A 25,633-nucleotide genomic window follows, 5' to 3' on the forward strand; every position below is an offset into this window, starting at 1 on the left:
GGGAAGACCAAGCATGTATTTGTTAATTATTGACCATTATTATAAAGCATGTTTACTGCTGATGATTAATTAATATTAGTGGGTTGTTTTGCGGGCATTTTCTGGCGGGAATGGGATGGGCACAGGAATTAGGATAAAATCTTTCATTACTTAAATTAAATTACAATTGTTAAATTTCTTGTGACAGACACTGTAAGGGTTCCCTGGAGGTTCACTAGGTGCCGTTCCTTCCGTAGCTCCTTGCGTTAAGTTGGGGGAACATCTGGTGCCTGGTTTGTTTAATAATTGGTTTAATTGTTGGTATATTTGCATTTCAGGATTTCTTAAGCCGTGTTTTTTCCCCTTTTTACCTTTGATAAATTGTGTGGCCTGGTGTTGCAACTTTTGTGCATGTCATGACTGTTTGTGGGTCACCCGGTGTGAATGGTTTAATACATAGCTGGCTTGGTGTTTCCTATTCATGAATTAGTCTGGTGCCCTATACACTAGCGTTTGGTGTGCCCCAATAATCAGGGGTGTGGTGGCGTATATGGTAGGTGTGGTGTGCCCTATTCATGGCTGGGTCTGGTCAACCCAGGGGTCTGGTGTGCCCAACTGTCTTGTTTTTCTTTGCAAGTTTGCCCATGGTATTTGGCAGGATATGTCCAATAAAAGAGCTGTGGCAGGCCACATACAAACAGAATTTACTGTGTGCTTGTGTATTATATGAGTCTGGGAATAATAGCCTTTTAATCTTTTCATAACAAGTTTCTCTGGCGTCACGTTCTTTTAAAATTTGACCCTGAATTTCTTCAAATTTTTGAAGGCAATAAATTTATTTGCATTTGTTTCGGTTCGATACCCAGTCAAATCTGGATACATGCTCGGCTGATTGTCTGTTGTCATCTTTTAAAGTACATGTGCTTTTAAAAGGTCCAATTCGATTAAAATCCCATCACCTATGTTTCTTAGTTGGCCTTGCTTATTTTTTAAAGAAAAAGTCAACTCGTCAATATTTGTATCTATTAACTTTTTAGGTATTTTACTCTCAGGCATGGTATATGAGTAGGGCTCAGTAGGTACAACGTCCAACAAGTCTGAAGATTGGCCATTATAAAAGTTGTTGTTGGTGTTTAACTGTTCATAATGAATAAACACAAATTTCAAAGGGTTTAAATCGTATTTACCTTTATAAATGACGTTGGGTAAAAGTTTGACTTTCGGCAGGTCTAATAAATTGGCTACATATCTTATTTAGCTTCAACTTGAGGTAGGGTTGTAATGGCTAAAGTCGCTCTCTTTGACTCTGAATGAACTTTGAAAGACACCCCCAGAATCGCATTAAACAAAAAGTCAAACCAATCGATGCCATAATAACCGGGGTCTAATATGACACTTCCTCTTTTGCCCTTGGGTAATGATTGAGATGAGTATGGGTAATCTGTATCCCGTGATACGAAGTGTTTTTGCTGCAACAAGTCCAGACAGAGTAGGCTCGGGCAGATCAGGCTCAGATGATGCAGGTTCAGGTGGAGCAACCCTGCCGTCCAAACGTGTGTCCCATACAATTTCGGTTAATTTTGGAAAGTTGAAATACTCGGCTTCCAACTGTATATTTTTAACTCTGATGGCCTTGTCGCCTTTTGTGTTGTCAATTTCGTGTTTCAATTTAAATGTCTGTGGATTTTCGGTCAAATAAAAAGAATGTGTCTCCATTTTATTTTATACGCATTTAAAAATCTAGCTCAACACGGTTAAAATGTCTAGCTCGAGTAAAATTTTACCACCTGTATTGTTGACGACTTCTTGCCGCTTGTTTCTTAGTGAAAAATCAAAGCTAGTTGTTCACTTGTCTACGAGTATAGTTACTACACATGTTACTCATTTGGGAGTCTCACTTCAGATTACTCTTTATTTGAAATGCCCAATAATTTCATACAGTCAGTTTGTTGAATTTGGAGATCAGAAATGTTGAAAGGGCATAGACCCGATGGATTAAGTGATCAAGTCATATTGGGAAGATATTTCAATATTTTTGACTGAAATCAAAAGCGAAAAATTCCTCTGCATGTTGCAAACAGGCAGAAAAGCTCTCGTGTTTTAAATGATTTTGTCGAGAAGGCTCAAAATGCAACCTGTGTTCTGTTACTGAAGTACTGGTGGATATCGTACATTTCTCTCTTTTCACATGCATTTATGTACTCGGAACCTAATGTCAGCTGTGCCTATGTATTCCATTTACTTTTGATTGTATAATTTTAGTTATTATGCTGTATAAATGTTTTGCTGGCTCTCATGGGTGTCATGTCATCTCCCCAGGATTCAGAAAGTCAGAATTTGAAAGTGGGTCTCATGGGTTTCATGTCTTATTTCCAAACTACTTTTCTTAGTTCAGTTTTTTAATATTAAAAGCATGAAGTCTTTCATCATAAGCTTTATGTTTACCTTACAGTCAACTCCTGCACGTTCATGGTGTGCCCAAAGGGAAGCCAGTGCACCTTTAACTCCAGCCTGAGCGACCCGATCTGTGTGTGTATCACAGAGTGTAAGTCCCACCAACACCCTGTCTGTGGCTCGGACGGCTTAATCTACGACAATCACTGCGAGTTGCACCGGGCTGCCTGCATCAAGCAGACTCACATCGCTGTAGTCCAAGATGCAGTCTGCAAGAAGCCCACCTCTGAGTTGATTGGAAGCAACCTGAATGTCTTGAGCAACCAACTGGACAGAGAGGATGATGCCAAGCAGGCGCAAGATATCACTGAACCTACAGTAGATGTTACTGCTTATGATAATGATGACCAAACGATGAGGAGTAGAACCTGAGGAAGATAAAGATGAAGTTAGGGAGACTGAAGATGAATGGGACGTAGGTGAGAGTGATAGGGAGATGGCCCAAAGACGAACCCCTTGACTGCAACAGAAAAACCTATATTTGAAGGTTTGTAGATTTATATTACCTTCCGACAAAACAAAAAACTACAACAAAAACGACATTCATGTCATCGGAGGAGATGCTATTGAAAAGCAAAGAAAGGTTTAGTCTGTAGTAGGGATTTCCAATGACATCCTACGTAATATAGATCCACAAGTGTTGTTTAATGCTTCAAACAATTCGTTTCGGAAATCCTTTAAAATATTCCTGTTACTTTTTTGGATGGATAACTTAACTAAAGAACATAATTTCCCATACGTGAAATCTGGAATTATTTGACATGAGGGAAGTCGTCCAGAGGTTTTCAAGAAATTTTCAAACATCCTGTTCGCGCTTCACCCTCAGAAATCCCTACTGAAGTTCCTTGCTCTGAGGAGTGACTGGTAGATCTCAAGACCAGCATCTTGGATCACTATGCGGCACAGTTCAGCACTCCCGGGACGACCCCAGCCCTGCCGAGCGTAAGTTTTTTTGATCATGGATTCAGATTCCCAAAACCATTCAATCTGTAAGAAAAAAATAAAAATCTCCCTGCGCACTGAACTTCGTTCCTATTTTAGAAATGAAAAGAGGAACCGTGAAACCCCAGAATAACCTTGTAGTTAACCGATATGCACTTCATCATTTTGGCCGTAAACAGGGAAATGGAAACATAGTCTCCGCTTAGTTGGGAGTGTACACAGAAATAATGTTGACACCGCAATGCCTCTTCTATGCTTTTCAACTTTATTGTTTAAAGTATTTTTGAATTTGTAATATCTGGCATAATTGAAGTTTCATTTTTCTATTAAACAAATGTTATAAAATATTATTTCAATATTCATTACTTCACTGGCCGTCGTCAGGAAGTTCCTTGTGAGTCTTTTGACCAACCACTTTGATTCATCACGGGACAGCATGCTTACCAAGGATGACATTCTCTCCATGGTCTCACGAGACCGGATCGGAGGGCTGTTTAAGCAGTGTTCGCTGCTGGACATTCTGCGCATCTACGACAAGAATGGCGACAAAAAGGCTGGACCCATACGAGATGTATGACGCCTTCGGTGAGTGAGAAATTTACGCATTTCTGGGAATGGTTGAAATACTTGATTAATGTAACCGAGTGGTGTTGGATAAGAGGAAATTTTTAGATATAAGTTGACTTCTCCACTTGTACCTGAGAGGGGTTAGAACCCAGTACAAGAAATAAGGTAACAGGGCATGTGGTGGCACAAGAAACTTCTACATTAGATATTTTATTTACAAATTTGTACAACGCTGATTACAGTACAGCTCAAAAGTTTCTCCAAAAACACGCAAGGGGCCCCATTGAACTCGCAAGTAAAAAGCAAGGCCCCTCGGTGAACACTTGTAAGTTTGCGAGCAGTAAACGAGTGAAGTTCGAGACGAGTACGAGCGCTCATTCCATATCCCTCGCAATAAACCGTTACAAGTGAGTGACAAACGGGTACCTCCATGCATACGTGCTTCCCCTATGCGCCATACCTGCAAACCAGAACCAATGGCCACATTGTTCTATTTTAATAAATAAACATTAATGATCTTTTCTTTCACGAAGATGTCAGTGGAGATTTATATAACAGGATTTGCCCTTACTGTATATTAACATGCACTGTATGCTCAATATTTGTCCGAGAACTTGCAAAAAAAAACCTCACAAGCTTACTCGGGTGGGACTCAAGGTTTTTTTTCACAAGATCTCAGACAAGCACTGAGCATACAGTGCTTATTAACCCTTGTCAAATTTAAACAGGAATAAAACGTTTTTTTCCTGTTCCAAACATGTTTTTAAAAACATGTTTTAAACGATTGTATTTGAAACTGCTAAAAACAGGAATAAAACAGGCTTTAAACAGGCTCAAAACAGTATGAATAAAAACAGTTTTAAAACTGGTTCCTGTTTTTTGAAAACATGAATAAAACATGGTTTATTTAAAAAGGATGTTTTGTGAAGTCTGGGTAAGGTCAAGCCCCTCAAAAACAGCAATAAAACAGGATGGTGGTTTTAAGAAAGTCCCAAAATTCCCTAAGTCCAAAAAAACAGTAAGAAAACAGTGTGTAGGAGACAAAAACAGGGAAAAAACAGGTTTCAGTGCAGAAAACAGGAATAAAACAGGCTCTAACAGACCTGTGTTTTGCTGAAAACAGGATCAAAGTATGTTTTAATTCTGTTTTGGGGCATAAAAACATGTTTTCAATAGGAATAAAACAGGAATTTGTGCAGAAATTTTGACAAGGGAATATACGTTGGGTAAGGGCAAAACCTGTTATATGCAAAAAATACATCTTGAAACATCGATGGAGAGTTCTCAACCACAATTCCATTTGCTCTGAAGACAATGCAAAATTTGCAAACGATGTGCAATTAACGTAACACAACTACCAAAAAAGGCATGGAGATATCACTAGAACTATCTTTGCCTGCCTCTGTGCTAAAACGTGGCATGAAATAATACCAACTGCATCTTGAGTTCCTTGATGCATAATTTTGGAATTGATAGGTTGTGATTACAGATACATGTATATATACCACAAAATGGTCAGTCTAAACCAGTAGGTCTACCGTTTTCCAGAAGGCGAACTGCAATTTTCAGTCTAACTTAAAACCTTATCTATGATGAAGGAACGTATACCCGGTCCTGATGCATGATTTATTGAAAATGAATGACGTCATGATGATGTCATCACCTTATTTCATATTGATTTAAATTGAATATTTTACTTTTCTCCATAGGTTTTGTACACGTCTTTCTACTTAACACTAGTGAACGAGTAGTCCTTTACTTTGGCTCTAGATTACTTTAAGAATGAAAGAGAAATTGGGTACTTTACGCCCTGTCATTTGATTTGAAATATTCCAAACAGTCCCAATATGAAGTAATATTTCATAAAAGTTGTTCAGTTTCAGTGCAAATCACGTGACATGAACTCAAAGGAGCAGTGCTTCTGTAATCAAATTTATGACCCATTGACTTTGTACACATTTTCGAGCCACAATTTTGGTAACTTTGCGATGTTTGATAGTTGACAAAGTGATAGCCAACAAAGACCCTGATGCAAGATTTATTGAAAATGAATGATGTCATGATATATTTTGATATATTTTGAACATTTTATTTTTCCCCTTAGGTTTTGTACACATGTTGTTTGACTTCGCATGAAATCTGTAAACTTCAAAGCTTTTCCTCTCCTAAAGGCCATGTCCTATCTGGTTGACATTTTGCAAATAACTTGAAAGGAAAGTGTTACAGGCGAATGTAGACCTCCTGTGCTGATGACGTCATCAGGGGATAAGTCACTTGACGTTAAAAGTGCACTCTATAGGGCCCTATATCTCCTGAAGTACATGTTCTATCTGGTTGAAACCTTTGCAGATGACTTGAAAGAGAGCTGTTATATATGAAACATGACTTGATGTGATGATGCCTTAGTTCAAATATACAGAAGAACGTGTAAAAGCTGTCTATTCTGTTCTCAAACAGACAGATAAGCTCTCATTTTTGTTTTTTTTTTCTTTTCCTTTTTCAAACTCCTGTTTTGTGGCCAGCCGGATTTTGGATAGTTTCCCTTTATATGATTGACTTCAAACTTGATAGACCTTTAGATTTTCATGTCAGGTAAATCCTAGCAGAAATTCGTAATGATGACGTCATCACGTGATAAATTTCAACCAATTTTTGATCCCCAAATTCATTTAAATAATATTTTTCTATAATATTTTTTCAATACATTTTAGCTTTCAGTGCAAGTTTTCAAATAGGACGATATACAGGTAACACAGACACAATGAATTGGCTGCTTGTGTTATTATATCAAGATAAAATGAATTTGAAACCCCCTTTTTGTCCGACTGCATCCACAGGCAAACTGCCACTCCCAAATGCAAACAGTAAACACCTTGGCGGGAATTTTATTTGGAAATTGTATTCCTCACAAATTGCACTGATCCATGAACTGATCATGTGTTAAAATTAAAAGGAAGAAGACTTTTGCGATCAATGCAATGAGGCCTTTTTATTGTGATAAGTACAAGGTAGACTCTCCAGGTGTAGGCAGTTTTAAACTAGGCTACCTGTTTCAGAAATGGTCCCGGGATTATATTTAGACCCTGTGTCCAATTTTCATTTGTCACTTGTAATTTGCTTCCCATTCCTGTCCAATCATTTTTCCCCAAGTTTAAGCTAACCACTGACACATATCCGTAGACCTTTTCAGTGCTCAGTGTACATGTATATTCCACTTTGAATTCTTTGGAACGAAATACTCTTCTGTACTGTTGGTACTTGCCAACAGTCATTTTCGGGACAAGCTTTTCCATATTATTATAGGTCTCTCCATATAGCCCAGGTGGATTCCCTGACTGTACTAGTTACAGAGGGAATCCAGGGTATAAAGGGTGCAAAATCGGGCAAAAAATTTTGTAACTAATATTTGTAACATTTCTACCTTTTCCATGGAGCCAATTTCACGCCTGTGACTCCTATGTGTCCTTATCTCCATGGCTGGTGGGTTAAGAAATTCGACACATCACCACCAAAGACGAAAATGGGAAAATAAAGTCAGATGTAACGTTAATTCTTGCCATTGTTGCGGACTGTTTTCAACCATTTTCCGGCGCAGTTTGTACAGTGTGCACGTGCAACTATTCGGCGCACGAGATTCCGTGCCAAATACACGCATGTAGAAACTACATGTTCTGACTGGAACCAGCGAAACTGAAGTCTTACCGAATCCACTGGTTTCCACATGCACATAAAGCATGTAACGCGCAACATGGTTCTCAGCCATTGATCTCCATTATATAGACTGGATAGGATACCGCACATTGTTTGTGCACAAAATGCGCGGCCGCACAGTGGCGGCACTTCAGAAGGGTAATGTGATGCAGTGTGCATTTCTGGTCAACATAACCTTTTTTCTCATGGGATGATGGTTAAGCTCTTGGCCTCCCTCCCAAAAACAAGCTAGAAATAAACAGAAAATGCCAGAAGATCATTTTCTGAAATAACTGACCATTTTTATGATTAAACTAACCCACTTGAAAGCTATAATGTTAACCTGTTTTTTGTGTGTGTTTGTTTTTTTATTCATTTTTTTACACCTATGGTCTACTTTCTCGCTTTAGCAATATATTCACTTTGGGTCAGTTCAATCGTGATTTGTTTGGTGTAGAAAACTTGAGAATTCCACAAGGACATGCAATAGGTTTTGTCATTAAATATGATGTCCAAACTGTCTATGTGTTTTTCAGTCTGGTTTTGATGAGCCAACACTAAAAAAAACATCAATAAAATGATTTTAATTTTACACAATTTCAGGAAAAATTGTACTAAATAAAATTCATTATGTATTGAGTACATTTTATTGGAAATCTGATATGCGGCTTGCGGAAGTGTGAAAATCTTTTCTATGAGCACAAAGTGAATACAAAGTGAGCACAGCTTTAAATGAGGGACCAAACTAATTTACTGCCGTTTTTAAAACGGACACTTATTAATCAGCTTAAAAAGTTGACTTCACTTCCTGACTTACAAATTTACATTTAACAACTACTTTCCGACATAATAAAGTCAGTTTTAATGCGAACGAATAATTTTGTTACGTAGACTATAAGTTTCTTTCATTGCGTTGACTTTGAATTCCCTTGTTTGTAACTTCATTCAACAGAAAAGTCAGCACTCTGCTTCTCACTTTGTTTTCATCTCTGCCCCGAAGAATTCTGTCACTCATGTCATATTGTTTGTCACACAATTTGGGTTCAGTGCATCTTTAGATCTGACGAACACAAAGCATGGCTGTCTTAGAGATTTTTCCAGTGAAATCTGGGGAAAATAAATGACAAAGTATGGTGTAGTCATTCAGTTTTTGAAACTACTTTTGCCAATAAGTATTATTTCAGACAGTCCTGAAGCCTGAAGTCACAAATTTCTAACTAGGCCTATATAGGCTTAAAGTTAAGCATTAAAAAGTACAACTTGAGAAACTTTCTGAAACTAAAAAAATGCAACTTACATTTCCTTCTGTTCTTCTTCCAAACTTGACATTGATCTTTGATAATTCACTGCTGCGTACACCTCAACCATTATTCTTTCCAAATTTATCCATTCCAAGTGCAGAATTCAGTTTTTCTTCGAAACCTCACGACTGAAGCAGAAAACCTCAACTGGTTTTTGAAAAACTCCATTTGAAAGTACGCACAATGAAATTCGCAATGATTGTTATTTACCCTCCTGAAAATATGCATACGCGGGACGCTTTCTGGACGCGATGTCCTATCCAGTCTATACAATGGAGATCAATGCTCTTAGCCACGAGTACCATTGATCTCTGTGTCGAATACACACAACATGGAGGCTGGAGGCGAGGCTGTGGCATGCGTTGGTGACAGTTGGCCTAGATACCTGCACGCAAGTTAAAATTCGTGATTTGTACAAATCCAGGCCATTTTTGAGCATGTATTATGTGTTAACAGGTGGACCGTAATAGACAGACAAAAGGTGTCCACAAAATTTGAAAGAAGTTAAGGGACCTGGCAGTTCCGTGTCGAGGGAGAGGGTATTATCCAGTAAGGCTTTGGCACATTTCTGTTGCTAGGAATGTTTTTATATCTGTTGATTTGTTCCATTTAAAAAGTTATACCGAATACATTTTTTAGAGATGGAAAGCTCTTCCAGAAAGAGCTGGCTAGATAAATATTTTTTTAATAAACTAGACTGATATGAGAGTCTAAAACGGCAAATAACAATCATGATCTCTTGGGCCTGAATTTAAAAACGAAAAATCACCTACTTTGAGGTTTAGAAACTTCAACACAGTCTAGCTTTCTGTCCATTGCTCTAAAATCCAACTCATCACTGCCAATTACCAATTCAGTCTGCTTATGGTATGTTAAGTTTTAGAATAAGAAAAAGGAAACGCCGATCAACAGCACGATTTGTGTGTGCTCACTACTTACCGCCGTACTACCTACCACACTGTGTTCTTGATCAGTATAGTATAGCATCGTTCTTACCTGTTCATCATGATCATCATGCCCACAATGTAATCCTCTTTTTATTCCTCAATTATCAAGATCAGTCACTGTTTCATTTTAATAAAAATCAGATCTCTGCAATATTGTGTATTTATACATCTTTAACCAATAAAACTCTACCGAACAAATTAAACATGTTAAACACTTCAAAAGGGATCGTTGATGAACTTTTTCCCGTACAACTACAAGAATCCTGCATATACAAAGCCTTCTACACTATTAAACCAAGGCTATTCTTATAAAATAGCATTTTAGGGGTAACCAGTAGTGGGTTAATGAAACCTCTGATCTGACAAAAACGGAACTGCATTTCTCTATATCGGCTCGATGGCATGCGGGTTATAGCCAGGGACCAGTCACGGCCTCCGTGTAGCAGGCGTGCAACAGACAGTCACTGGAAATCGCGCATGCGTGGTGCATGCAGGCAGCTCACATTCCTGTACTGCACATGCGTGCACTTTGCAACTAGACTCGAGAACAGATGAATTACGTCTACAAAAGTAACATTGTCTCTTACTTATTTTCCTCGATTTTGCAGTTCATGGTTCGTTCTGAAATTCCTAAATCCCCCTAACGGATAGATAAGGCCACAAACAACTTGCAAACGTGAAAATTACTATTTACTGCGCTCTACCTACCCAAACAGTGACCACGTATGCGAATTTCCCGTGCGCGCATGGCCATTCGCTGAATAAGACTTTATCATCCGAGATGCCCTATGACCTCCCACTATGCACTGCAGTCTCGCCGCCATGATCGCCCTTCTTTTCTCAGCGCTGTATAGCAACGGATGTGTCTTTCAGAAATCTTTGAATTTTTCAAGTTTTCCGTTTTCACTTCAAGGTTCATCCATTCATCGTTTCTGAATAAACCTTTACCTTGTGTGATTTCATTTGTGTTGGTAAGAGTGTTATTTCCTTGTTTCTTGGTGCCCTTTTTCTCTTTTTGTTTGTGTGTGCATTCTGCAGGTGTTTACCATTAGTGCTACGAGGAACGGTCAACCCTACACTCCCCATAGGCCGGGCCGCTTGTGTGGTGTGTTTATTCGATAAAGCGGCCTGTATAAACCACACAACAATTGCTACATGAGAGAGCGTGCATTTTTCCTTTTTGTAGCAGCAATTGTGGGTTATGGCCTAACCGCTTGAGAGAGCGCTTTCGATCTAAAGTGGTTTAACAGGGATAAGACGTAGTCGCATGGATGCTTCACCCCTATGTGTGGCTCTGACTAGGATATATGCCTTAGCCGCGGGTGGGAGGGGCCTTTACTGGGATCAGTACCTCCTGCTCGACAGCCGTGCACAGGAGCCAACTGATGCGGCTAGATCGAGCCTGCGTGTTCATGCCTGAGCTCTGATCACTGATGGAATGAGGGCAAGACCAAGCCGCAAAAGAGAGCACTTGTTTCCTAAGCGGCTCAATTCTGCGGTAGTCAGACTCCCACAGGGAATTGTCTGACTTATAACTTCTATTTCTCCACCCTCCACCAGACCGCCTAGTCAACTGAGCCAGCACTTCCCACGACCGTCGAAGACCCAACGAGTTGACTGACAGAACGCCTATGGCTCACAAAAGCCAGCGGACCAACAGGGCTCCTCTTCTCCCGCCGCCCGCAACAGCTTTCGGCCGCAGTAGCTCTGCTACACGCAAGACCGCATCATCGGTAGCGCCGACAGACCCGACACCTAGCCGGCCTCATACTGACAACATCAGGGCGGGCTCCCTGCACTCCAAGGGGTCAGGACTGCCTGATTGTTCTCCAATCCAAGGTGCCAGGGCACCCAGCAAGAACTCGCCAGGCACCGCGGAACCCACAGGACTACTTCGCCGCTGTGGCTTCAGACCTCCGCAACCCATCCACTGCTCTGGCTTCCTGCTTGGCATTCCCGGTAATTCGGGACCCTCCTCGGCTGGCCCGCCGCCCCAAGAAGACGGCATCCATACCAGTCAAACTCCCGTCTGCCCTTCGAGGGATCAGCCTTCAACGTTACCGGTGGCATCAACTGCTGAATCTCCCCCTTGTTTCAGACCAGAAGGCAAGCGCTCTTCTTCCTCTTCATCGGTTGCTTCAAAGACCAAGAAGAGACGTCACTCTAAACAACGTGAATGCTCCCCTGAGCCATGGATGACAGCGTTCTAGTCCATCAATGAATCTCTGTCCTCCTTAGTTCACTGCCTGAGCGACAGACCCACGCCAGTTTCCACAGCTTCGGACCTTTTGCCCCCGGCTCCCGCAGGCTCAACCCGCTCCGCAGTTATTGACGACTACTCAGGTGTGGTACTCACCGAAGCCTGGGCCAGGGTGGTGTCCTACTTCCGGAACCTTCGGTCACATACAGGAGCACCCATAGATCTGACCCTGGCATGGCTACACCTCACTCTGAGCAGCAGATACCATCATCAGGAAAAGACAATGCCGACTCGCAGGGCGACCTCACCCCCTCTGAAGGCTGGCTGCATCTCCTGCAGCGTGATATTATCCAAGTCCTCGGCCTTCCGGCTCCCACTCCCGTCTTTGGGTCCAACTTTCCCTGAGATCCCGCTTGACCGCTCTTGCATCGAGATCTTTGATTTAATCAGCAAAGCCACACTCTGGTGCCCTTATCTTCCTGGGGCCCTGGCTTATTACCACTTCCCAAGGGAGGACTATGATGACTTCTTTTCGGTGCCTGAAATTCCAGACGCAGCCTGAGACAAAATTATCGCTGACTCGGGCAAGGCTCCTTGGAAGTCGATCTTCCATGATAGTGACAAGTCCTGCCTCGAGTCAGCCTTCCTCCTCCTTCTCTCGGAATACATCGCATGTGCATGCAAGGAGAATTCACAAGTGTCCCCAGACTTCGCGGCTCTGGCGCTCCGGGGCCTAGATGAGGGCTTGGCCCTCACCTTTGAGCAATTCACTTGGATCTCCTGCCTGGCTTTCTCCACCCACAGAGCCTACGCCTTGGAGGCGATGCATATCCCTCATAAAGGCGTGAAGTCTAGACTTTAAGATCTCCCACTTTCTGGCAAGGATCTCATCTCCGGCAAGTTTCTGGAATTTCTTGGGGCCAAAGCCAAATGCATTGACACCACGAAGAGACTGCTCCCACTGAAGACACATTCTTTTCGCCCTCTGCTCCCACAACCTACCCAGCATCATGCCTCAAGTCTGTGTCTCAACCAAACCCACCCGGCGACAGTCGACCTGAGGATCTTTGTCGCGCACCCCCTGTTACTTTGCGGGTTGTTGCCGATGACTGCGCAACATTCCGCGACCGCCAATCTCGAACCCGTTAGCGGCCGTCTACAGTAATTTGCAGGGTTGTGGTTGGAGATCACTCTGGACAGATGTGTTCTGGCAGCCATTACCCAGGGCTACTCCCTCAAGTTTACGAGTGCCCCTCCATCCAAGGCCATGTTATGTCCAACCCCAGTGCCGTGCAACAAAGACAAACGCCTGGCTATGACCTTTCTTCTCTCCTGGGCATCATCATCAATCGAGAGAAGTCAAGACTGTCTCCATCGTAGTCCTGATTTACCTTGGAGCAGAACTCGATCTCCACAGAGGTATCATTGCCCCGACGGCTGATCGCATCGCCAATCTTTGGCAAGGCGTATCCCTTTTTCACTCCGCTCAGTCCCCCCCGGCCCACGTGTGGCTTCGTCTCCTTGGCCTGATGGCAAGTATGGTCGACCTGGTACCTTGGTGCAGGCTTCACATGAGACCCCTTCAGCTTCACCTGCTTTCCTGCTATCAGCCCAAATGGGATCCTATCAGTCATGTGGTTCCTACATCAAAAAACACGATAGCCTGCTGGATGGTTGCAGCCATCGAGTTTGCTTACCCGGATTGGCCTTCACAACCTGGTGAGCAAGGTAATCACTACATCAGGGCTCATAGTTTCTACTTCATGGTCTTACTTTCGGGGTGTTCCTATTGCAGACATAGGTAAAGCTGCATGCTGGAAGTCTCCCTCTACCTTCACATGCTGCTACCTGAGGGAAGTCCTGCGTAATGACTCTGTACATGGCAGGACGGCTCTGCTCCCTGTAGCACAAGCTCCGGCAACAAGGGGCAGACAACAAAGCTCAAGAGGAATCCCACTAGGGTGAGTCCGGTTATGTTTTTACTTATCATGAGAACCTCTCACTGATATTATTACATTTTTCTGCCAGTTGGTTACATAGGCTATTATCTCTTTGGCTGTTGCATTCTCAGTAGCCAACCCACCACCAGTAACGGTGCCACTCTGCGTATGTAGTGACTGTTTGGGTAGGTAGAGTGCAGTAGACTGTTCCCCTACATTGATTATGTGGGTCGGGTCTACGAGAGAATACGTACCCAAACAGTCCTCTCCCACCCGTCCTCCCCACCAGGCTACGACTTTAGTCGCTTTCGAAAAGAAGGACGATCATGGCGGTGAGACCGCAGTGCATAGTGGGAGGTCATAGGGCATCTTGGATGACATAGTTTTATTCAGCGAATGGCCATACGCACATGGGAAATTTGCATATGTAGTGACTGTGCTCCATGGCCCCATTGATGAGCGACACAGCACCGCTGCATGCTAATCTAGCTGCATTTGAAATTATGCCACTCGCATTCACTATAGGGACAAAAGAAATTACGCAGCACTTCACAATTCTTGGCGGTCTTTACAGGGTGGTAGGCCTGAAATCCTTGGGAGTCAATAAGGTGACCTGTCAGCTTAGAGTAGCCACCAAACAGTCATTCATGTAGGTGTAAACGTCCGTTAAATGAAATGGTGAATTTTTGAAGAATTTTGAAAACTGAAAATCTTGAAAATATCCTATACAGGGGCTTTGACACTATAGACAAATTCCCCGGGAATTTGCCTGGGAATTTTGGTCTGTCTGTTCACACTACCAAAGAAATTCCCGGGGGAAAGCTTTTCCTCTGGGAAATATTTACTCCTGCTCAGGAATAGGGCTAAAGGAGAAAACCCTGGGGTTCCACATTTTTCCTGGGGAAAAGCAACTGGTGTTCCCCTGAAATAGTGTCCCTAGGAGTTACCAAATGGGTCTACTGTGAATGGTCGCTGGTGTTTTGGTTGGGTAAAAATTCCCGGGATTTTCCTGGGGATTTATTTCCCTGGGATTGGCTCTGCAGTGTGAAAAGGCCTCAGATGTGTGCTGCTTTTATAAAAAAAAGCGGCAGCAGGTGGTTTATTATTCCCACTGCACTTGACCATGCCCTGCTTCAGCTTGTCTCTGGACAAGCACTGGGCATAATGGAAAGTTTGTGTGGCCTCAAAGTGAAACTTTCATTCACTATATTGCTTAATCTAGCACTACAATTTGCTCAAATATACCTAATTGATATACACAAAGTCAATCGATTGTTTCTAATGAGAATCATGAATTTTCCCTTCATGCTTCCAGGAACTTTGCTGTTTAAACCCCACATTACCCTGGTAGTGGCAGTGCAGAGTAAGGTTCATGAGTTAAAGTACTTCCCATGAAGAAATATTTGTTAGACAAAATATCATGTCCGATCTGCACAAAAGCAACATTACAATCGCAAAACAAAAACAATTATGTCAGTCACTAATATTTCATTAATCTTCATTCAATATCAGTCCATGTATAACTTGAGAAGAGAATGATAAAATTGGACTAGTTCAACCACTTATCAATAGAAATAAAGCTTGTGGAAACTACAGTTATAAGAAAGAAATCAGCTCATTCCTGGATAGGACTTTTACTTTGACAAAATAATGAAAGTAACCAGGCACACTTGCAGGCGCTCTTGCTGTCTTTGGCTTATTCCACTTTTGATGGGGGAGTGTTTTCTCTGGCTGTTTCCTTCTGGAGAGGCTATGCCGCAAAGAGGCTCTACAATTACATGTTAAATTTCACCAACTCATTTTTAAAAAGTTGACGCTTGGATTGACTGCATTAATATTTGATGATGTTTTCCTATTGAAACTAAATTGTCTTTTCAACATTTAAGCCTCCTTAATTCTGCAAACTGAATGCATTTTCCCCCAATTCTCCGTTTTCCAATTACAGGTTCAAAATATTGAACTGTATTATTGACACGATATGAATTGCTCATGTAAATTATTTTACCTGATGTTTTAGCAAACTTGGGAACCTTCTGTATGATATGCACTGTGCATAGACAGTTGACCATACTAGGCTCCTTGCATATAGTGGTTTCCTTGGAATATGTGATAAGACTAGGTACACCAGTTCATCAGGAACAGCTAGGAATGTGGTTGAGTGAGGGTTGTGTATGTTTTACTAAAGTCCTGTGGTAGGACTGCTCCCTAGCTCATTAGTTTGTATTAGGATTTTGGCCTACTATTTATTGTTCAGAAGGATACTGACCAGCAATCTTACTATTCTGCTTGTACTGCTGCGAATATTTAATCAGGTGGATTAGGAAGCAAGCTATCCTAGACTGGACCCTGTTTCCCTTAGTGTTCTTTACTCTGTTTATTTTCTTCGACTAAGAATCTCTATTCTTGACAGAAGAATAGGAGAAATTTAAAGACTTGACTTAAGGGTTTACTTAGCTCAGCTTGAGTGAATCTTGTGTTTAATGGCTTCCCTTTTGTCTTTGCATGTTTCCACATACTATATAGGTAATTCGATGTTTTATTATTTTTACTTCTGTGTTTTTGGTGTTGCTCTCCTGCGTCCCATCTATAATAGTGAAAAACGCAAGAATTTTATTGCATCAACAGAATTTCAATTCTTCCTAGTCAACTTGGAAAAAGTACTTCTCACTGATACCCGGAAAAGTATTGGTATGTTTGAGGTTATGCTTAGGATCCTTTATACAGGTTAAAAAAAATGTCAGCGGACTAGTAGACACATGCAACAAAATCATTAATCTGAAATCTACCGCTATAAACACTAACCCCCTTCCCATTTCTTCCCTTTTCTTCATACTTTTGATTCTGTCAGTAGCTAATTTCAAAATGCCAGGTGGGTCAATGACTGCAGTGGAACAACAAAAAAAAGAAAATATTTACAGTGTTATAGTAGCAAAGCAAGTATTTTGCGTTCTTTTCATTAATCTACACACAAAATAATACAAAAAGGACTTCATATTAACCCTCCTAATTCTATGCCATCAAACATTCCTCTCCCAAAGAATGCATTCCCAGCACCCAATGCATATTAGAAATAATTGAAAGCACTGTGACTTTCGGACCATCCTGTCCAGCGATGACTCAGCATAGTGGCGTGATTGTCATAGAGTCTACTTATTTGAAGGATGTCAAGAATCGCCCTTCTTGCGGCCGCATGATTGCTCCAGTCCACGTGCAGGACCAAATCATTTTTATAAATGATGGGTATGTTCTATTATAATTTTCAAACGGACTAAACCGAAAATAAACTGCTTCTCTTTATTGATCGAGTCTACACGTACTTCTTATTTGTACTATTTATTGTTCTTATTAAAAGGGACTTGTCACAATTCTTTTTAAAGGAAAACAACCTCCTGTCGACTGTTTTGGTACATAATCTTTACAACAGATAACCCAATCATTACTATGCTCCATACTGTGCAAATTACTGTCTACATACAAAATTACACATTATATATTTCAAAATTCAGTATTTGAACAATGACTCAAAGAATATTGATTTTTGTCCCATGTAGTGACCGTCTGTGTATTAAGCCTGAACATATCTCCATGGTCTGAAGAAATGTTACTGGTGTACAGTGTGTATGTGCATGCCCATATTAAAAACACGAACAGACCCATTTTGCCTTTGTAGCCTTATGCGTCTTGGAAGCAATATAGGCAACTAGCTCTTGCACAGTTATCGTTGCAAAGAAGGTTTTTCATTTCACTTTTCAGAAACTGTGATTCAGAAAAAAGGCATTTGGTGGACCATTTGGGATATGAAGTGAACCTTGTGCATCCTGCAATGCAAAATGAATGGGGAAGGCGGAAACATTTGTTAAAGTCCAATGTGGGTCCTGGGGATGGGAGCAGATACGGGGATATGAAGTGGACCTTGTGAATGGAAGCGTGACTCCGTATCCGTGTCTCTACGGCTACGAGGTGGGCAAGGTGAATGGGGGGGTATTCTGCAATTGTGCCTACAAGACAAAAAAAATTCCAAAGACAATAAAAAAAACTGAGTCATTAAATAGTACATTATTTTTAGTCTGTTCAGTGTTCAATGATATGCATGTGTCTCCAGCTCCGGCAACGTTGCCCTGATGTTGCACATGCATGCATGCATGCGCGAAGGGCCTGCAAGCACGATCACCATCGGGCTAAATTGAATCAACTGCAATGGAATAAACGGAAGTTTTCTCCATATTATATCGTGGCTCGTTGCCGTGGGGGACATCATTATCTTTGGCCCAACTTACACTAATCCTCGGATATGGATGAGTCCAACCTGAGTCAGCTTTTGTACATCATCATGTTTCAGAGTGAAGGTTCAGTGCCACGTGTAGACAGAAGACCCGTACATGTACAACCATATGGGAACATTTCAAGCAAGGCCGCATGTACTACTCGCGAGGGCGATCCCTCATCTCGTAACTCGCTTGCGAGGAGTAGATTTGTCACTTGTTATAGGGCCCTCATACTCGTTAAGAAATCCCCTCGCTCGTACACGCTTGTTGCTCGCAAGTGTCGGGAGAAACTTTTAGGCTGTGCTGTAGCTTAAGTGAATTATACATAATAACAAGCGACAATCAATGATATGGACCAACAGCATACAGTTGGTGGTATGAAGAAACTGCGCTACATCTTGTAGAGGGAACAAGAGGATGGCTTCCACCGGTAGATCTCCAAATGAGACTGAAGAATTGTTAGTGGAGAGCAGCCAAATCCAGCGGTGAAAGTCCAAGCCCGAACACAGTCACGAAAGAATTCCAGATGTCCTGGCATCTCCCTGACTGGTCTCAGTTTAACAGTGGCTCCAGAACCAAACACAGTAATATCCTCAGTTGCAGTATTGACTGTCGTTTGTACTTATATATTAGCTATCCTCAAATGCAGTATTGACTTTCATTTTTACTTATATATTAGCCAATATATTTGAATTTCTCAAAGTAAGTGCCAACCTAACCACATCCTTATCCTACCGACCACACCAAATATTTATTATTTATATAAATTATTATTTGCTTTCATTACTTGAATGGATGTGTTGCTACGACACCATGAGCTGTTGCTTAGCAGCTGACTGTTGGCAGCCTAGACAGATACTCTTTGCCATGTCGCCATCATTACTGTGATAAACGATAAGAGCACAAATGGCGGAAAATCAAATCATAAGCATGCACAACCAGAATGGTCCAATGAAATTTGCCACAGTTATATTAGAACCCTTTGAAACATTATGAATATACCTGAGCCTTGCTAATTTTTTATGAAAGAAATAAGAAACCAGGGTAAACTCTGGCCCTGGTAGAAAAACTACCAAGAACCTCTCCATGTTGAATCAAATGAAAACTTACCGCATTTAAATCCTAGGGGCGGGGTATATACCCCTCCACTTTTTGAGTGGGGATGGCTTATTGAGTCATCCGCAACTTTTTTGTGGTAAGAAAAAAAATGAGACGGATTATGAAAATTTGTTCGGACTTCCCAGCATCCAAAATGGATTCAGTAGTACTCAAAAAGAAGAATAATTTTTAAAAAGTCGTAAGTATACCATTCTGATGTAAGATTCTCCAGAAATGTGATACATGTAACAGAAGTACATTTATGTTATGAACATCACCCTCAATATAGTTGCATTACAAATTCAAGCCTTGACGTGGTGGAGATTGTGGTGGAGTGGGAGACAAAATGTCGTACATAGACAGAACCGATATTTGAAAAGCCCATTCGTCATTGTGTGCGTACTTGCTTGCTTGTGCACATGCGTGACATACTTTTGGGTAGTCTTATTAAACTGTACGTTTCTTTTTAACAAACTTGCTTTAACTGACTAAGCAGGTGCTATAGCCAAAATATCATCTGCAGAGGACCCTTTTTCATTTTCTAGACTTTCTCTTCAAATTGTGAACCCCAAATTTGCTCATTAAAATATCAGGTGAAAAACTTTGCTCACTTCATGTACTGAAACACGATTGAATAGTGAACCCCAGAAAAGAGAATTTGTCGCAAAATACCCCCCCCCCAGATCTTCCAAATTTTGGTGCCGAAATGGCTGTTATGTTGATGTTTTTACCTCAATAGATTTTGCACTTCTACTTAGGATTGAATTTTTCAAAATGCTGTTAAAATAACAACAATAAAATTGATGCAATGCTAACAAAAACTCAAAAAGGTGAACTTCAGAGGATGCCTTAAAATTGCACTAAATGGGCCTTTTAACATTTGTTCTGGAGGAGAACTTTACGAAACTTTCCTGTTAACTTCAGACGTTCATATAGTCACGATTCCGGAGGACATACGCCAACAAACCAAGGTGGCTAAAGCAGGCGATAACATCGTACTGGTCTGTGGGATCGATGTTGAAGACAAGTCCAATATCATCTGGCAGCGCAATGGAATGGATCTCGTTGATGTTGAGCTCGTGGACGGGATAAAGGTATGCTGCTGTCAAAGCGCTTGTAGCAATTTTGTGCCATTTTTGTACAAAAAGTGCATTTCTTCAGTGAATTTTTAAAAATGCTTTGCAGGTCCAGTATACGACTCGACAGGACATGTTTGTGTTATTAACAAACACAAGATGTCACATGATATGGATTTCCAGTTTGATGAGGTCATATTTTTTGTTGCCTGTCATCCGAATATCTGTTTGGTCTCATCACTTGTTTCCGAAGCACGTGTATTTCACATGACTAAACAAAGAATGGAGCCGGCAATGTGCAATGACCTAGTATATATTTAAATACTGTAGCGAAATAGTGGGGTGGTTAGAGCGCCCTCTTTAATTAATTGCAGTTAAGCATTTATATCCCATAATCATAACCCGCGCATGGGTATATAAGGAGTGCGCGCGAGCTACTCGCGGTCTTTCCTGTCTTTCTGTTGTTCGGTCATATTTGTGCGTGACGAGTTCGTACTGCTGCTTGGTTTGGCTGTCAGAGCAGAACGCTGTGCTGGAGAGTGATTACTGGGCACTAGGTTAGTGCGACTTCATTCAATTATTGTAATTAGTCCTGATAAGCACTCACATCTCTTTTATGGTCATCTTTTATGTAATTCAGCAGTAAACAGTGCAAGTAAAGACGTAGGTGGTATAAACAATTTGCAAATCCACAAGCCGCCTAATTAGGAGTTGCCTATTTAGGAGTCTCCTGTTTAAGAGAGTGCCAGTATTAAAATAATCAACCAATCAAATTTGAAGCCAACCAGAGTCTTTATTGAGTTCGTCCAGGAAATCTCCCAGTACCAGTAACCCATGGTACCGGCCCCCTTTATGCCAGCCCCCAAGACCAGACCCGTGGGTGCAACTTGTTAGGCTTCGGCGCCTGGCGGTAGACTGCCTCCAAACGGACCTGCCCCCCTGGTCGCCTCTACAGCCGCTCGTCGGGTCGACCAAAGGCACGCCCGAGGCTCCGTCGCTGGAGACCGCTACAATACCTACACAAATTCATCCGAGGCTCCATCAGAACGTTATTGTATGGGACAAGTGTTACCTACAAATTCAATAAAAGTTTTTATTTTATTCATGGTCTAACTGTCCAGACAAGAATTTAATGGATATTCAAAATTAACTAATGCATCACCTGATCCCATAATCATTGCACTGTCACATTTCAAGTGTATTTCAAGTATATAACATCCTGAGAATGTTATATACATGTACATGTATTTCAGAAAGATATAATATATTTCGAAGTAAAAGAAAGGCGAATTAGCGTCTCTTCCTCTTCATTACAAGTACAAGCGTTGGAACCCAACTTGTTCAGTGAAAATAAAGCAAATTAATGCCTAGGATTCTGTGAATCAAACAGAACTGAGACCATGAGCTTGAAATCAATTGACCTCATACCATTTTTCTAAATCGCAAAACGGTTGATTCATAGTAGTGCACCTTCAAGAGTTTGGCAACGGCAAATAGTTGTGACTCTCTCGTGGACAGAACGTATGGCATTTGCACATTTAGAACTATTTGAAGGGTGATTTTGCTGAAATATACAAAGTACGGGGCATAAAAAAGTACAAAGTTAAGGTGATTTGCACAAAAACAGTAAAATCTTCAAAAACAATTCCAGGTCGTCATGACCTAATTTCACGCGTAAAATTAGGAGTTTGCACTGTAAACTCTGCACGTCGAGCTGTAATGTTTTCTTTTGAACATGTACAACTAGTTTGGGTTTTAATTTAAATGATTGCACACCCCCAATTCACCAATGGGAGTTTCCAGAGAAGGTATGGCAATGCTATCATAATGACTATGCCTCAGTTGAAGGACAGGAAGATTGCAGTAGATGTCTCTAAAAAGTGGATTGAAGCCACGCCCGTCCACACCACCTCCGCTCGAACTATTGCCCAAGTATTACATGGACATTTAGCTAGTCATGGCATTCTGGTGTTTGTTCTCAGCGACAATGGCTGGCCATTTGTCTAAGAGGAGTTTTAATTAGAATAAGAACTTACAATCTGCAGGAGGGGTTCCTTTGTAAGAATTTTGGAACACTACCAACTTAGTTGTGTGGTCACATTTGCAGCACCATAGGTCCAAACCTGTTTGAGATCGAGCTTGACATTGGTTGAGCAGTCAGACAGTAGTCATGTGGATGACATAATGTGGGGGATTGGAGGGAAGTAAAACAACATCCTAATGAAGCCTGGGTTGAACGTTACAGGGGCCAAGTTGCTGTGACAGGAACCAATGCACATGTAACAGATACTTGTACTAACAAAGATTGGAATTCAAGAAAGACCCTGGTCAAACGAAGGGCAGACATGACTGCAAGAGGGTAGCCGAATGAGCAGACAAAGGTATTCATTCGACTGAGGAAATGTCTTTTAGAATCTGCTGCTGTAGAGAATGCCTTGAATTTGGACATTGAAGGCACCTGGAAAGCAATGTAACCAAAAGCGTCAGACCTACGGGGATGGGAACAGTGTCGACATTCCCTCTGGTCTATGTCCCAAGTGCTGCCCGTGAAGATTGATGAAGAGGCAGAGCGGTATTCGACCAGTGCGTAAAACTTAGCAAGGGAAGGAGGACCAGAACTTTTCCACTGTATTTCCTCCAAAACCTTTGAGACCATCGGCAAGTTAGCAACAGGTTTTTCTCATCTCTAGACGTATTATCGATGGAATTAAATCAACTCTTTCACATAGCAAGTTCACCATACCTATTCCTGAGGAAAGTCTAATTTGTAGGTGTGGTTAGACATGAAAACTTCATGAATTATCTGGAACAAGGTGACATATTCTTGGGTATCCAAAGTAAGACTGCAGTGAAAGCTGGACAACAGGGAAACTGCTTTCAAGGGACTTCAATAAGCTATGAACAATGAAAAGGGTTGGACACCGGAGAAAATTTTATCTTCATTGAGCAAGGAATCATTTCCAGAAGACTAAATCGGGTGGAAGTTGCGCTTAGTGACAATGAACAGCTCTAGTATATGTGAATGACGGTGAAGCATTTCTGGAGAATAAAAAAATTAGTCTTGTCTTAAATATAGAGTGGCTGTGGACGTTCCTGTATTGAAGGAACTTCAGCCGTTTTACTGCGTGCATGGGGAATGAGATTGAAGCTTGGTCTCAAATGGAGCATCTGTGAGAAATAAATACACAGTATTGGTCAGGAATGTTTGTTCTGCCTGTTTAACCCCTAAAGTTTCCTCATTTGGGACCAAAACTACAGTGAGAATATAAACAACTCTGATATTCAAAATTATTCCTGGTTCGATGATTGCAAGTATAAATTTGAAAATGGAAAGAACCTACGGAGTGTACCTCGTCGTGTCAATCATGCGGGCATAATTGGAAGAGGGAACCCGACAGTAGACCAACTCTTGTTGGAACTCATAACAGTGACAGTATACATGTATGCACTTTGGACACGCCCACATTTTGAAGATTTCATGTATGAAAACAAGATGCACTTGGAATCCACTACAGTGTAAGTTCTGTGAATTTTGACGCTCAAAACACGGATGTGGATTGGAGAAAAGCAATAGTAGGACCAAATACGAATGGCGTAGCCACCAGGATGGGGTCAAAAGGGAGGACAGTTTGCCTGTGGCTCGCAGTTAACCAGTTCACACCTAGGTTCCCTGATGACAAAGTCTCAGACACTAGAGGGATCAGGCGTGTGGAAGTCATAAGGGGTCTGCAGGCATAGCGCAGAATTATCTCCTGCAGGACCCGCCCCAGGTCACATCCGGTAGGCTACTCAAACCTAGTCTAAGTTGTAATCACTGGAACAGCCAGGGGAAAGAAGGGGAGATGAACAGGATAATGCACTTCTCTGTTTCCTGGCTCAGCGCCCCCAGAGCTAGTCAGGTGTCAGTCGGGGGCTGATAAGGAGCGTACTGATAAAGGATATTTCAGTCACGGCTCACGCTGGGTGTATATGACTCGGTGTCGAATTAAGCGGAGGCCACCGCAGACAATGTAGAGTGGCCTGGTAGAGAGTAGTGTCTACTGCACGGCTGGAAACACTAAAAGAACAGTTTGCCGAGACACAGACATAATGATAGACTATGTACAGAGGCCTCAACAGCAAAGCAGACCAGCCATCTGTGTTGTGGTCTGCATCATGGCCGTATTATGTCAACCGGGGCCACATTGACTATGACAGAGAGCAGCCCGGTAGCATGTAGCATCTACCCACTGCAGAATGCCCCAAATAAGAATGACTAAGGACAGTGGCTGAAGGCATAGGGCATTCAGTCAGACTCTTTGTTCGAAGAAAGAGCTAGAGAGTCGTCCTGCTAAACTGAAGCCGGAGAACAAGTGGGCACAGAGACTTCCGGAAGGGGAGCAGCAATGGAGGGAGGCCGAAGGCCCTGACGTTGGAGTACACTTGTAGACTCGGCTTCCATGTGCAAAGAAAGGGCCAGATAGGCCGGGGTAGGCCCAGTCCCGGACGCTAATCAGTCTCTACCGGAATTGGAGTGGGCCTGAGCCGCCATCTTTTAATGACAGTGGTTGGTTGAGAAGGCATTGCCAAACCATCCTCAAAGATAAAGGAAACTCTTGGCGAGAAGTGGCCAACACAGTTAAGCGTGCCACACCCAGTCACACCTGACCGTGAGGAGTTCAAATTCTATGGCCACTGCAAACTTTGGAGCCTGGTAGCAATAGGGGAGGCCAAAAGCCCAGATGACAGAGTAGACTCAAGGGCTCAGTGTCCCCGCTTGAAGAATGGGTCAGAGAGGCCGGAGCAGACCCGGTCCCCGAGTGCTAACAGATCTCACTTGGAACAGGAGCAGGCCTGAGCTGCTGTCTTTGAGTTACGGTGGGAGAGAAGCCATTGAAAAAAGCCAACCAACCTCAAAGGACAAGGGAACACTAGGACAAAGAAAAGCAGGTTAACCCTGATCAGCCACAGTCGATGTATGTCCGCCAAACACAGTCAACGTAGGGATATACCAGCTACTACATAAGCTACATATACGTGATATGTAACCTGGAGTGAGTGGGGCCACCGCCAAACACTGGGACTATCAAGAGGAACAGTATGCACTAAGTACAGCGCAGTGACAAAGCTGTATAAGGAACACGGTGAGATTTCTGTTCTTTTCTCTTTAAGCTAACTTGTACAGGCATGCAACT

General features: G+C 41.9%; 1 protein-coding gene across 1 annotated transcript in view; it reads left to right on the forward strand.

Annotated features, from left to right (window-relative positions):
- LOC110982054 (follistatin-related protein 5-like) overlaps positions 1-25,633 on the forward strand; it is a 103,598-nt gene that overhangs the window by 55,769 nt on the left and 22,196 nt on the right. Inside the window, 6 exon segments of the mRNA XM_087129983.1 lie at positions 2,432-2,794; positions 2,864-2,920; positions 3,260-3,375; positions 3,743-3,928; positions 3,930-3,960; positions 20,308-20,477. Coding sequence (XP_086986109.1) covers positions 2,432-2,794; positions 2,864-2,920; positions 3,260-3,375; positions 3,743-3,928; positions 3,930-3,960; positions 20,308-20,477 — 923 coding nt within the window.

This window comes from Acanthaster planci, linkage group LG19 (genome assembly GCF_054643075.1).
Source record: "Acanthaster planci isolate LZ-2023a linkage group LG19, COTS_SCS, whole genome shotgun sequence".
Classification (NCBI taxonomy): domain Eukaryota; kingdom Metazoa; phylum Echinodermata; class Asteroidea; order Valvatida; family Acanthasteridae; genus Acanthaster; species Acanthaster planci.